The following is a 15621-nucleotide window of genomic DNA, read 5'->3' as shown; positions in this document are numbered from 1 at the left end:
CTCTGCATACAGATTTTCTTTAGGAATCTTTCTCAGAGCTCCTGCATGGAGGAACCAGGAAGAGAGCACAATCTAGTGAAATACGGCACAATCCTTTCTACCCATAACAGAGCAAAGGGCATCCCTAACATTCTGCTGAGGATTCTGTTAGACATCTTGCTTCAGGCTTTCATCTTTAATGGAACAGTATAACTTACTCTGTTACATTGTATGTCTTGCTTCTTCCAAAGTCATCATTTCTTCTCACCCAGGTACAGTTTGCTCACCTTGTCATTGTGAGGACTGTGGAGCTTTTTGAGTTGGAGAGTGAGTTACTGACTTCTGATAATGACACCTTAATTTAAAATCCAAGTCACAGGCCTTTTCCTCTGAGAACCGATTCCTTTGTGTTCTTGGCCGTCTTGTGCTTTTTTTTTTCTCCTTTGTAGCTGCCACCTTTTACTCTAAAACAACTATTGGACCCCCATCCTTATAGTCTCCCATGGAAGGCTTTTAAAGTCACAATGCATAAATTTACGGTGAAGCAAGCTTTTGGGTTCATTTGAAGTTACCCAAACAACCAACCCTTACGGTAGCCGGTAGCCGTGACTTAGCTGTTAACATTGTAAAGTACCCAGTGCCAGCATTCTCTGCAATTGTTAATCTCCTTTCTGTTCCCATGGTTTACTGATACTAGGCTAATACTATTCCCAATATTTTTTCCAGGTGCTAGATACCTGCCCTGATGTGGAGTTATTGTTGCTGTGGTTTTTCCAAGATCAGTAGGGGTGCTTTAGTATTTATATCAAAGGCTAATGGGAGTGCCCGGAATTTTCCTGGGCAGGCCACTTGACCTTAATTCCAGCGTTGATATAGACCATAGGAACGAGATCAGAGTCCTCACAGCATGGAAATGTTAGGCATACATCCGAATTGAATGCAAGTTGAAGCGTGTTATTCAGTCATAGCTTTTCATTATTCTCCAGGATCACGATGCAGCTTTAGAGGAAATCAACGTAGTATCCTCAAATCATATAAGCACTTAATAGTTTAGTTTTAAGCACTATTTATTTGTGGGGAGAGAGTCCAGTGCCATTAACCATGAGAATGAATCTCAGCACTGGCTATGTCTCATTTTCACCTGGGGAGCTTTAAAAAATGATTTCCTGGTCAATTTCAGGAAGCCTGATTGAACTGGTCATAAGTGGAGTCTAGACACTTGGTATATATATATATATTTTATAGCCCCTCAAGTGATTTGGAAGCATATGGGGCTAGTAGTGGCTGAAAAGGAGACTCAGTTCATGCTAAGTATGACTCTCCTTATGCTAATTATGTTGGTTATGTTCTCTGTGTATGCTCTGCGACATGGCTTCCTCCTCCTTTATGCTTTATCTGTAAATTAAGACATAGAGCATGTTTTCCTCTGTCACTATCCACCTGAGTTTTGGGGACAGGGTCTCTTACTGAACATGGAGCTTACTGTACTGGCTAGCTTGCCTCCATCCCTCAGCTCTGGGATTACAGATGCCAGGCTTTTTACCTGGGTGCTGGGGATCCAAATTCAAGTCCTTATGCTTGTTTAGCAAGTGCCTTAGCCACCGTCCCACATCCCCAGCCTCCTCAGTGTATTCTTTCTTGCCTCATCCTTGCACAGCTCCGGGGATTATGGCATCAAGGGAATGGAGAAAAACCCCAGACCCATGGACACACAAAAGCTGGAGAGGTTACAGCACCTCTGAATCTCGGTGTGTTTACTTAGTTCGACAGGGAGGTGGTGTTATTGCATCCTGTGGAACAAAGGGGTGGGGTTATCACCTACATATAAACACTCAATCTGGTCTGTCTATGACATGTTTGGTCACGTAATTTGGGTTGTGAGAATAAGGTTATTTGAGTGACATCATCTGTTTCCCGTGGGTGTCAAGCTCATACCATTTACCATGATTCATTATATTCACCTAACTTTGTTTTTGTAACAATGGCAGTAGCACCAAGCTTTTGTTTTATAGCACCTATGAAGAGATACGTTTCAGAGGAGCACAGGTGAATTCAGAAATATAATTCATTTACTATGTACCCTATTATTTTTTTGATCATGAGCATAAATCTTTCTGCATCTCGATCCATGCTCAGAGAGTCATGAGAAAATTAATTTCAATGTAGGCTGCTCTCAGGAAACAGTTTACTATTCATGTCAATGGCTTAGGAGGGCAACTGCCTTAGTTGTGACACATACCCACCCCTTAGCCTGTTACCCAGCTCCAAATGGAAGCTCAAGCCAATGAGAACATTGCAGGCATTTGCTATGTCCAGGTTCGTGTCCAGATCTGAGAACTGGGAGGATCTTCTAAGGGCCCTTCTCAAAGGAAGTGAGCATGTGCCCACAGATCAACTCTCTGTGGACAGCGACTTGGATAACATATGATCCTTTGGTGTTTCCCACTACCCTGCGAAGCCTAACAAGGGCACAAAAGAATTTAAGGATGAGCACAAGATTTTCAGCATCATGACAAGTTGAACGCAAATTTTGGCTTTATTACTATTGTCAAAAGACAACAGATTTAGTTTAAAAACTATCATTAGGTCAATCACAAGCAGCACACACACACACTCTCATATACTTAATTGGCTTTTATTTGTGATTTCTGAATTGGGACTTAAAACCACAGTGAGTCAAGTCTGCAAGGTGGTCAGAGAACAATTATGGGCACAAAATGGAAGTGGCCCACAGGGACAGCTTAATTGATGATACCTGGGTGATTGCCTTATTTGAATCAGCTAGCCACCTGTGATTGAAGCTGAGCTGCTGGAATTGGCTAAGACTCAGCTATTTGTTATAAGCCTTTACTCCCAAATTAGGCCTTCAGTCACTCTCTACCAAGTTAGGCCATAGTTGTTACACAAAGACTCAATTTCAAAGGCATCCTCTGGCCTAAATTTAATTTCGTTTATTACTACCTATGCGGAAAATCAGCACACTTTCTCTGTTAAAGGGCCAGCTAGCAGTTATTTTGGAATTTGCAGAAATGTGATCTCAGTCACAGCTATTCCACTCTGCTGTTGTAGACAAGGATGGCTGTAGAGGATACACACATAAATGGGAATGACTGTGTTTCAGTCAAACTTTGTATATAATAGTGGTGGCCCAAACTAGGAGTGATGTAGTCGCTTGCCCATCCTGAGCTGCAGGATCTCATGCCAAGAAGTTCCATTTCCTAAGGCTGTGTGGAGAATCACAAGATGTCATATGCAAAACAAATGCCATGTTCTTGGCATGTAGTGATACTCAGAAACAGAAGTGGCTTCCCGAGATGGTGGCTCTTGCCTATTGGGGAAGCTTCCCACCTGAGGAAGCAGATCTGGGAAGTGCGCAAGTTCCAGGCCTCCACTGGCTATTATGGCAGGGTATGTCTCTTAAAAAGTAATGGCTTTTATTGTGCATTATTAAAAGTCTTATACCCCAGCCTGAGGAAATGGCTCAGTTGGTAAAGTGCTTGGCTCTCAAGTGTGAGGATGTAAATTTGAGCTCAGAACCCATGTAAGAAGAAAGTCTGGTTACAATGATGAGGACGTGGAGACAGCTGGATCCTGGGGCTCACTGTCTAGGCCTAGTCTACTAGGTGAGTTCCAGGCCAATGGAAGACCCTGTCTCAAAAGAGAAAAAAAATGGCACATGATACCTGAGAAATGACACCCAAGGTTGTCCCTGGCCTCCATAGGCACATGCACACATGCTCTCATAGACATATGTACTCTCTCTCTCTCTCTCTCTCACACACACACACTTTTATACCCTCCCTACAAATAAATGTATGATGTATCATCTAGCTTAAGTTGTTGTTAATCATACAATGCATCTGTGTTTCAGGTATGATGAATGGTAATCATTTATAGAAGATTATATTTAGGGTTTTGTCTTGTAAGTCTGGTAAGCAAGCCAGAAGAGGCAAGTCAGGAAGCAACATCCCTCCATGATGTCACCTCATGTCCTGCCTGCAGGTTCCTGCCCTGAGCTCTTGCTGTGGCATCCCTTGATGATACACAACCTTTCCTCCCTAAAAAAGGTCTTGTTTTAAAACTTTTTGTGTAACATGTCTTTGTGATTTTTTTCCTTACAGAGACACATGCCATGAACTCTTGGGACACGTTCCACTGCTGGCAGATCCTAAGTTTGCTCAATTTTCACAAGAAATAGGCTTAGCATCTCTGGGAGCCTCAGATGATGATGTTCAGAAACTAGCCACGGTGAGTTAATTTTCAGCTTAAAAAAATCTGTTCAGTGCCTAATTGTATGGTGAAATAAAGCTCATGGCCAGTAACTGTGAATCCTAGGCAAATGTTCTGGGGAGAGCATGATTTCACCCTTGCTATGTTCTCATTTTGCAAAAGATAATGAACTCTTGGTTCATTAACTACCAAAATATGTATTTTAGTCTTCCGGTTTTAGAGGTTGGCTGGGTGGATATAAAGGGTTGGTCAGTATTTTAGGTTTGAGAGCTGTGTAACCATCGTCAAAATTAGTTCAGCTGCTGTGGAACAAAAGTAGCCATTGATAATACGTGAATGGATGCTTATGGGTGTATTCCAATAAAACTTTATTCACAAAAGCCGGAGCTGGGTTAGATTTGCTCTATAGCTGTAGTTTACTGAATCCTGTAGAAATATTTGTCATAGTAAAAGGTGGACATTTATGGCATAGTAGGAATTGCAGCTAGTATTATTTCTTTGACAAGTTGACATGGTTATAATCAGATATGATTCGAGACAGCGTTACGAAACTCAGGCTCAACAGTTACTTTAAGTACAAACCCAGAAAAGATTGACTAGATGTTAGGATATCATGAAGGATCTTCTCCAAACGATGTAAGAGGAAAGGCAGGGTTGGATGTTGTGTTCAAGATGTTGAAGAATCAAATCTGGGAAGCTTATGCATCTTACTGCTTCATTATTTCAGAGTCTAGGAATAGAAAGATGTTTAGAAGCTCCCCGACCTGCAGGGACAGAAAGCTTAAATGAGGATAGCCACCCAGGAAGGAAAGGCAGTCTTCAATTAAGTGTGTTTGCCACAGTTATATATTGAAAGAATACTCTTTACTCCCAACAAGAAATATTTTTCCAGGGCTGGGACATGGCTCAGTGGGTAAAGTGCTGGCTGTCCAAGCATGAGGACCTCAGTTGAAATCCTCAGCATGCAGTTATTAGCTAGGTGCAATGGCATGCACCTGTAATCCCAGCTTCGTGATGGTGGTGGTGGTGGGAGACAGACAGACATCCCTGAATCTTGCTGGTCAGAAAAATCTAGCTAGTCAGTGAGTTGTGGGTTCAGTGAGGGACCTTGTCCCCCAAACTGAGGTGGAAAGCAATGGAGGAAGGTACCTAACATTGACCTCTGACCTCCCAAGCAGGCACATTTACCTACACATATGCATACAATATATATACACATATATACAGATAAAACGTGGAAATACATTTTCTTATGTATATGTATACTTGTGTGTGTGTGTGTGTGTGTGTGCCCGTTTGTGTTTCTATGTGTGAGTAGAGATCCAGAGGACAGCCTCAAGTGTTGTTCCTCAGGCATTATCTGTCCTTTCTGGAACGGGAGCTCTCACTGGCCTGAAACTCAACAAGTAGTTAGCCGGGGTTTGCCCATTTCTACCTCCCCAGCACTGGGATTACAAGCAAGTACTGCCACACCCAGACCTTTGATTATGTATTTAAAAATTTATTGTTGTTTTTATTTATTACTTTAATCTCTTATTTTAAATTTATTTTTATTTCTTGTTCACTATTTATCTATTTTTCTCTGAACACAGATTCTGAGAATGAACTCAGAGCTTTGTGTTTCCAAGGCAAGCACTCTACTGACTGAGATGTCTCCCCAGTTCGCTTCTAATTTTCTTTAAAACAAAATTAAAAAAAACCCCACCAAGCTCTTTCAATGTAGCTTCTCTTTCTTTTTGTTAGCGATGTGGGAACCATGAGAGAGATTTCTTTCCTAAAAGAAAAGCCAGAGTAGAAGGAGCTCTGCTTTCTGCTTTGTGATAATCCTCCCATCTCAAGACCTGGACATAGGCTTTTAATCCCAGCACTTAGAAGGCAGAGACAGTCGGATCTCTGTGAGTTTGAGACCAGTCTGGTCTACAGAGTGAGTTGTAGGATAGCCAGGACTACCCTGTTTTTGTTTTTTGTTTTTTTTTTTCTTAAAGGCCCATACATCTAACAACATCTAGATTATTGTGTTAATCTATGACGCCCTCCAGTTTTGCTTGGTTTCCTCACTTCTCTTTTATTACTATTGCTTGACCCTCCCATCACAAACCCCTTGGACTTTCAGTTTTTTCACAAGCCCTGTAGTCCCAATTCTTTCCAATTTTGTAAATTGGTTGCTTACTTTGAAGTGTGGCAAACCACAGAAGGATCTGAAAAGAATTTTCTGTGTGATGTGGTGAATGGGGAGACGGGATGCTCATACTGCGATAACACTGGTGACTTTTATGAAATGGGTGTTGACACCTGGAGCTACTGCCCAGTCTCTCAGTGGAAAATAGAGTGAATGGGAAAAGACTTTTTTTTTTTTTTGTCTTTGGGAGACAACACAGCTTCTGACCAGATCATTTCAGAACACACGACGGACAAGCAGTCTGCTGGATAACGCGCATATTAATGACTCTCAAGCCACACACTGAAGCTAGAAGGCAAATTGACTCATTTGTAAAGACCAAGAGCTTAAGAGTTCAAGTCTCTCTGGCAGGGGCAGGAAGTCCTATGGCTGGGGAAGAGTTGTGGCTGGTTACACTTGATGAGAAAGAGATCGATTATTAATCCATTCCACAAACTGGTTTGCATCAAGTCCCCTGAAGAGATAGTAGGTGGAAATGAGAGATAAGATACACCAAAGGAAGAAAATCCACAGAGAGGACAGATGGGGAACTACAGCCATCGCTATTTATAGAGACTGAGAGACAGGCTGTATTATTCTGTACTCTAGGTAAGATTTATATTATTAATGCTGTTGTTTATATAGTGCCTGATTTTCCCTATTTATAGTGAATTTAAGCACATATAAAAGAAGAATTATGACTCATGAAAGGAGACACTTAATAACTTTCTGAGACGCACTGTCAACAAATCAGTCTTAAGGGGACAATAACATCCACTCAGGCTAATTGGCACTGCCAAACTTGGTTTAGGCTAGGGCTGCTTTTGGACATGTGAATCTGGTTTACAGACAGTTCAGGCTGCCTTGCCTGTAGTCACTGCATTCCCTTGCTATATTTCAGCCTGGTATTTATTTTGACATGTTAATAATGCTCAGTTCCGAGAACGAAGCTATCTCTGCTGTTTTCCGTGGGCAATGGTTTTTATGTCCCTGAGAACCATTTAAATGAACCTCTTTTGTATCTAAAGAAATTGATGATGATGCTTGGAAAATGTGTTTCAAATGCATTGTTATACATGTAAATAATTTGCCCTCTGGTGGGTAATGAATAAGGCCATTAGTTTTGGCTGCTAGAATCTTTTCTCACTCCTCATAGGTGTCCCAGGTCTGTGCATGACAGATACGCAAAAATATTTCCAATTAGGGGTACATGGCATGTGTTATAATTTTGAGATAAAGTACTTCTCATTGCTGGTTAAGGTAGATTTAATACACTAAGGTGTAAATTGAGTTTGTAAACTTAAATGCCTTCAGTGGCCAGATAGGCAGCAAACATCTATGAAACAGCCTGATATAAACTAATAAGTAGCCTTAGAGTCTGTGGAGAACTGGAGAAAATATGTTATGCCTAAATGCCTTTAGGTGAAAAATTAAAACAAAAGTAAATGTCCATTGGCAATGAATCACATCTATAAGCAGAAACAGAACTGTAGAATCAAGGTGGCCACCCTTTGTTTAGGAAGTGAGATTTTACGCTAGACTGTACTATGCTTAAAGGACAAGATCATGTAAGATTTAGCTTTACTTTATACAGTTTATCCCCAATTACACAATTCTATTTGGTAGACAACAGATTTTTTTTTTTTCCTGAAAAGAGATGGCAGTAAAATATCTTGTTGTGTTGAAAGGCAAGTTGATTTGAATTATAACTTAAAAGTTGTTTATATCTGTTTATATTCCTTATGTGTGTGTGTGTGTGTGTGTGTGTGTGTGTGTGTGTGCGCCTTAGTACAAATGTGCAAGTCAGAGGGAAATTCATTGGACTTGGTTCTTTCTACCATGTGGGTTCTGGGGATGAAATTCAGGTGGAAAGTGTATTTACCTGCTGAGCCATTTCATAGGCTCTGAATTATAACTCCAAATGGTTGTAGACATGATTTTCATACATATGTCCTGAGCATGTTTCAAAAATGTATTCAACTCATTAATATGGGAAAAGTAGGACAGCAGGATGGTGATGGAACCAAGTGCAACCTTTGAGGTACTGAGACCTGATAGGCACCAAAAGGTAGAAATCCACAGTTAGGTATAAAATGGTTTGTTTCTGTAGGCAATAAAGTCATAATTTCTTTGTTTATTTAAGACAAAGTCTCATGTAGCTCAGGCTGGCCTTGAATTTACTATGAAGTATATTATCCACCGTATACAGTTCAGGATCTTCTTCTGCCTAGGGACTGGTCCTGCTCATAATTATGGCTGGTCATGAACTCCCGATCCTTCTGTCTTTACCTCTGGAACTGCTGAGATTATAGGAATACACTACAATGCCCTGCCTAAAACTACAATCTCAAGGTTCATGATTCTTTTTTCTCTGCCAGGCAGAGATAATTTGCATGCATATGGACAAATAGCATGACAAAACAAAAACAAAAAAAAAACCAAAACAACCCCCCAAAACCAAAAAAACACAACAAAAAACCCCCAAAACAAAAAAACACCCCCTACCCCCCAAAAAAAACAATGGAAGGAAGAAGGTGTTTATTTCAGCTGACAGGTCAAGGCTACAGTCCATCATGGCAGGAAGTCAAAGCAATAGGAAGTTGAGACAGCTGGTCCAATAGCATCCACAGTGTAGAAGCAGAGTGAACATGTATGTATGCTAGTGCCCAGCTGTCTTTCTCCAGCTCAAGATCTTTTGCCTAGGGACCAGTCCTGCCCACGATTTAAACGGGCCTTCCCACATCAATTAATATAATCAAGATACTCCTGTATAGACTTTCTCAGAGGCTAACCTTAATCTAGATAATCTTTCCCAAGTATGCTCAGAGGTCCATTATCTAGTGGGTTTTTAATCTGTCAAGTTGGAACCAGCCACCTTCACAGTTTGGTAGCAGAAGAAACCAGTGACATTGAAGAAAGGTAGGCTAGACAGTGCTCCAGTGTGACTTTCCAAAGCCATATAGTAATCTTTCAGCTTCATTTATATATGCAGGAGCCTTATTATGTAAATACTAGTACTATAGGATATCTTCTTTGTTATAAAACTTCTTGCTGTGCATCGTGGAAATGGACCCTTGCAATGACAAGAACCATGCACTGGTGTTCTGTTCTGCACCACACTCTTCTGTCTGTGAGACCAATTACTCAGCTGCACAGTCATGTGCGAACAGTAATGTACTGACCAAGGGAACTTAAGAACCAGCCTTAGCAAATACACCTTCCACCCAAAGTTAGAATATGTAAGTGGGAATCTGTCAGCAAACGGTGCACCCCGCCCTGCGATGCAGAAGGCTTCCTTGGTCAGCTCGTTCAGCATTTGCAACAGGCCGAGAGTTGCATCATCTGTAGGAGAAACAATCAATATGAACACAGATGTTTCCTAAGCAGAATAAATTGGCCTCTGGCCCATTTGGAATTTCCCATCTATATAGGGTTTTAGGTCATCCATTCAGTTCTGCTGACCCTGAAACGTGTTTACCTTCACTTCCTGATGGAAGGGATTTTATTACTGGGTCTCGATAAAGCTGATGAGAGGAGAGTGGCAGCCAAGGGCGATGAGGGAATAAACAGTCTTTTCCCAGGACGTGTTCCCAGAATGTGAGCCTCACGCAAAACAAACATCCGTGGGCGCAGTGTGGGAAACACCAAGCAAACAAAAAGCTTTGCTTTAAATGACAGGACTTTTTAGAACTTTTCATCATCGTAAGATAACATGCAAAATGAGTCTCCACAAGTGATAAGTTATTTTTATAAGTTTGCCACATTTCCTTCATTCTGAGATGCCACTGGCTGTAGCACATACCGCCAATTTAATATCAGGTTTCATTTTGTTAGTTTAGGGGGAGATTTCAACTGGCAAACTTTTTTTGACATTGAAAGATGAAGGTCCATTTTGAAGGAGTTAAAGTATGGGAAAATTGAATTTGAGAGTGGAGAAAAGGCATTAAACAGTAGCTCCCTTTACACGCTGGTATCCCACTCTACTAATATTCTAAGTCTTAGGAGATAAAAGTCTAGACTGGGGGTTGGGGATTTAGCTCAGTGGTAGAGTGCTTGCCTAGCAAGCGCAAGGCCCTGGGTTTGGTCCTCAGCTCCGGTTTTTTAAAAAAAAGTCTATACTGTCTTCTGAAATGGTAGAATTCATTCTAAGCAGAGGCCTGACCACCAGCTAAGTTATTTTTCTAGTAAAAATCGACCTGATATTAACCACACTGAGTTCTGTTTGTACTTTCCTTATCAAACAAATACTTTATTTCTAAACTAGTTTTGCACCGGTTGGGGCTTTGATGACTATTATCAAATTTTGTTTGAATTTCTAAGTCTGACCTGTACATTTTTTTCTGTTGAGAGCAGCATTGAAATGTATAATTAGTCTTAAGCTGAGAACCAAATATAGTTCACATTACAAGGCTAGTTTTAGTTTACGAAGTTCTTACTGATATTTCCAATTTGCTGAGCACACCAACTTGCTGCTGCTTCTGCTTCTTCTTTTTTGTTTTTTTGAGACAGGGTTTCTCTGTGTAGCTTTGTGCCTTTCCTGGAACTCACTCTGTAGCCCAGGCAGGCCTCGAACTCACAGAGATCTGCCTGCCTCTGCCTCCCCAGTGCTGGGATTAAAGGCATGTGCCATCACTGCCTGGCTCACTTGTTTCTTGAACTGTCTTTTCTTCACACACCTGCCTGTGGGTGGAGAAACTTTGGATGCTAGAAGACTTTTGTGGAGCTGGAGTTCTTCCTGAACATGGATGACATTAAAATGACCACTTTAGTATTTTTATAGAAAGCTTGACTAAGCCTCAGGCTTATTTATTCTGTGTAGAGTTTTGTACTGGTTCAGCTGTTTGAGTCATTTGATACAAAGCTGACAAAGAGCTGGAAGGCATGTCCTTTTTTTTCTACATCCTTAATTGAGATGTTTGGGTGGACGATCAGTTTGCATGTTATTACTAAGGAACTTAATTAAAAGTTAATAATATCTATTCCAACTCATTACACTCACTTTTATATCTGTTGTGCATATAGAAAAGTAGAATCATCTTGTAAGCAATGCTTTAGTTCTTTAACTAACTTGTCTTCTTGGTTTTTATGGCTGTCTTTCTTCATCATTCTTTCTGTCCAGATGCCCCAAGGCCACACTTTCCTTAGACTAATTCTCTTCTGAGGCCATTTAATATGATGGCCAAGGCTGTTTTGTTTTATCCCTTTGTGTTTTACTTACAATGTGTGTTGTTGCTATGATGAGGGTTCGTCATTGATTCATATTATGAGAGCCCTGCATTGCCCACCTTGTTCAGGAACAAATCTATTTGTAGTGTGAAATAGTTGTATACTTTAGCAACTCAAATCTTTCTTGGTCATTTATAACTATATCCCAGGGGCCTCCAAGAGCCATCATATAACAGATGAGAAAGAAAACAAACACAAACCACCTAGTTTAGAAATTTGGAAACTTATAAAAACAGAGTTGCCATGGTAACATCATTCTCTGAGCACCGAGAGAACACTGAGTCTACCCACTCTATCTTAACATCAACTTGTCTTCACACCACCCTGCATTCAACAGCTGTACTTCTCAGTGCTCTGTAGACTTTGATGAAGAGGATAGTTGGGATGTCTGGTGGGTAGCCTGGGGAAATCTATCCTCATCTAACTTTCTTTCCCCTGGTCCTGGGGATTGAACCCAGGACCTTGCCCTTGCCATGCAAGAGCTCTACCTATATGAGCTAAATCCCTAACTCAGGATGGAATTTTCTACCCTCCCTGCCCAACTTTCCCTTTGAAGGCTCGATATTGGAGTCTGCTCAGTCATGATCGAGATTAACAAGACAAAAGCATACAGATTTATTAAGGTGCACAAGCAGTGGGGTCACATTGAGAAACTAAAAGATCAATATGAAATATTGCTTTCTGAGCCCTAAGTGTTCTAAGAGGTACAGCACCATGGAGAGCGGAGGATCCAAACTTAACATTTTCACAGTTGGGTTTGAGTGGCAGCTTGATCACTTCTTAACTTGTCCTCAGGTTAGGCACAAATTCTCTGACCTCCTTATGCCTCCGGAGGAATATTGTCCCATCACTTGTTGCGGGGTGAAGAACAACTAAGATAGCCTACCCTTGTCTTGGGGACCATGACATCATTGGTACCTGCTCAGGCACAGCCACACTTGCTCTCATTGCCTGGCAAATCCCAACTGAGGAGCATGGGGTTGGTTAAAGAATTCCAAAGCCACTTCAGGCCCCCTCGTTCCCTAGATCATACTGTGGTTTAAATATCTTGACACTGAGGACTTCTTTCTTTTTCTTCTCCAAGTATGAATGCATTCATCAAGTCCAGGAGATTGCTGTAGTCACTTTAATTTCCATGAAGATAGAGCAGAGAAAGAGGTTTCTGGTTTAACTACAATGGTATAGGCTTTCAGGATCTTAACTTGCATTAACAGAAATATCTGCAGTGTAATTCCATTTCCAGCAAAAGGAGAAAGAAGATGGTTGAGATTTTTTTTCTTTATCAGCTAGAATAGTGGAGGTAATGTTATATCAAACTATAGGAATTTAATTACCCCATTCCACAAATGTAGTTTTCAAATAAAGGAGTCAAAAGGATTTTCAAAGCCATTCTTCTGAACTGTGATATAAAAACTCAGAGTTCATTTAGGAGATGTAAAATGTATTACTGTACATTATGAGGCACTGCAGTGAATGGTAGCACAATAAGACACGCGATGTGAGACTGAACCCACAGTGATTAAAAACCTCATTGCTTGCTTCTTAGAAATGTCACAGTTGGCCTGCAGTTTGACACGCTGGTCTCTGTAGGCTGCCACATCTGTAGAATCATTCTGGTGGGTGGATGGCAACTTCAGGACAGGTCTTACCAAAGGTGGAAACACTGTCGTTTGAAAGTTTAAATCTGGACTAGGTGTAAGGGTTGGAAGGAATAAATCACCAAGTGTCACACCATTATTCTTCCCAGAGTTTGCAAGTCTGTCCTTTATAATGTCCATAAAAACGCCCTTCTCTCCACAGTGAAGTGGGGGCTGGTGCTGGCTGTCTTAGTGATTCCTCTACTGCAAAGTCTTTACGGAAGCCATAGTTTCTAATTCTTACCACAGGAGTGACACATGCTCATTATAGAAAATTTTAAAAAATGGTCGGGGAAAGGAAAGAAAGTACAGGCCATTTGTAATATCTCAGCAGCAATGACCACACTTAGCATTTTGGCATATAGCCTTCACGTTCCTGAGAAGTCATTTTGCCACATCGAACGAGAACTTAATGTAAGCGACTTCTGGCTCTGGAGGGAAGGAGTAACGAGGTGTTCATCCATTTATCAAATACTTGTGCTGCCCAGAGAGAGCCTGTCTTCTCTATCTATAGAAGAAAGAATTGGAAAAACAAACCCTGGGAAGCCAGGTCTTGTAACTTTTTACCCAGCTAAGTTGCAATGCGGTTCTGTGACCATCACATGGGTCACATGATGAGTTTTGTTTGTTTTTGCCTTTTTTTTTTTTTGGTCTTCAGAGAAATGAGCAGATATATATTTATTTAAAAACTTGGTTTCCGTACATATTTTGCCAATCTTTCATCAGTCACGTTCCCATTAGTAAGTGATAATTCGTCCAATTCAACCAATCTTTACCTCTTTTTATTCTCTTTTTGAGTACAATCATGAACAACGGTAGGTAAGAGTTCTCAAGCTTCTCCGTAGCATTGGCCCCCAAGATGCTCACACTAGTAGACGTTAAGGGAAGATCTGGGATCTATAGGGCACTGTGATGGGCTTTTCAGTAGGAGATAGTTGGACTCAACTTCTAAGACAACAAAGAGAAGTGGGAATTTATAGTCAAGGAGCAGAAGGTCACTGCACAGAAAATTCCTAAAAGAATCCTGAGGAATAAGGAGGGATTCTGGCTTTTCTGATTTTATAGGACTCTTGCTGAGATTGCCCGGGAGATGGTGGGAGAGAGGAGCCTGTTTGATTCTGAAAATGGGGGAATCTGGCTACACCGAACTAACAAATTTCTTGCTAAAACTGGATAATGTAGAGATGAACATGGAAGCCTACAAGTCGAGGCCTGGCTGAAAAAGACTAGCATCTAGCCAAGGGAAGAATCTTAATACCATCTCCCGTGTTCCAATTTCATCGTCTTTAAAATGAGACTAATACTACTATCTAATGTCATAGAGATGCTGGAAAATCGATGAGCTAATGCACTGGGAAGCTGCTTGGCATGGTTGTGTTAAAATAGTGCCAGCTAGTCCATTTCACATCACCGTGCTCTTGGGCATCCAGGTGGCCCTATCAACACTCACACACAGGGAAGGCCCCTGGAGAGCTTCCGCTTTTGCTTGTGACCTTGGGGTAATCTAACTTTCAGCAACCCACCTTTGTCTTTCGGAAATGCAGACTGTTCAGTTTATTTCAAAAAAGGGTTTTAGAGGTGCGCGGGCGGGCGGGGGGTGGGGGTGGGGTTTGCGCTGCTGTACTATTTTACAATGTAAAGTGTTTTTATCTATAAATAATAGAAGGAAGGTCTCGCCGGAACGATGTCAAGCTTCTCCCTGGAGATGGAGGGGCTGCCGAGGACTTAATAGCATACCTCCCCTGAGCAAACAGAGAAAGGCAAGCCACAGGACACAGCTTGGGAGAATAAATGAGAAAATACTGTTTGTGCCGGAAAGAGGGTGTGAAATACGAATTCCTGACGGAACTTCTCAGGCATATTAGGATTGATGCTGTTGCGCAACGAAACCCTCCCTTCATCACCAAACAAAGCAATAAATTTGGGGTCTCAGGTCTTGGCTGCTCCTCTCCACAAGCTCGTGCTTCTGATAACCCCATCCAGGTGTTTGCTGTTTGGCTGGAAGATGACTGAATTTAATATAAAACTATATAAAGAAGCTGTTGGATGAGAGCCGAAAGAGGATGTTTTCTGTTGCTGGACGTGCTTTGGGTTCATTTCCACACCTGCACACAGGGGTCCTATGCTGATGCCCAGCCAGCAAAGTTTAAAAATTTTTTTCGTAATGAACCAAGAGGAAGGACCTTTAAATGGGTTACTTTAGAAAAAACAATGCTGAGCTGTTTATTATAGAGGCATTTGTTTTTGATTGCTTACTTTTTCTTTTCTCAAACCTAAGAAGTCGTATTTTTTTTTCCAAGAAAAAGTCAAGGCTATCACTGGTAAAAGGGCATTGGATTCTGATTCTTTACAAAGGTTTTCGAGTGCGCCACAAGTAGCTGATTTGTAATC

The 15621-nt window shown here is 41.2% G+C and overlaps 1 protein-coding gene across 1 annotated transcript in view; it reads left to right on the top strand.

The window, feature by feature from the left end:
* Tph2 (tryptophan hydroxylase 2) overlaps positions 1-15621 on the top strand; it is a 103780-nt gene that overhangs the window by 63771 nt on the left and 24388 nt on the right. Inside the window, exon 8 of the mRNA XM_036169936.1 lies at positions 4101-4227. Within this exon, the coding sequence (XP_036025829.1) occupies positions 4101-4227 (127 nt within the window). The remainder of the gene's footprint in view (positions 1-4100; positions 4228-15621) is intronic.

The sequence above is a fragment of the Onychomys torridus genome, chromosome 20, assembly GCF_903995425.1.
Source record: "Onychomys torridus chromosome 20, mOncTor1.1, whole genome shotgun sequence".
Taxonomy (NCBI): Eukaryota; Metazoa; Chordata; class Mammalia; order Rodentia; family Cricetidae; genus Onychomys; species Onychomys torridus.
The sequence above is the reverse complement of the archived record's forward strand: the minus strand, read 5'-3'. Positions and strand labels throughout refer to the sequence as shown.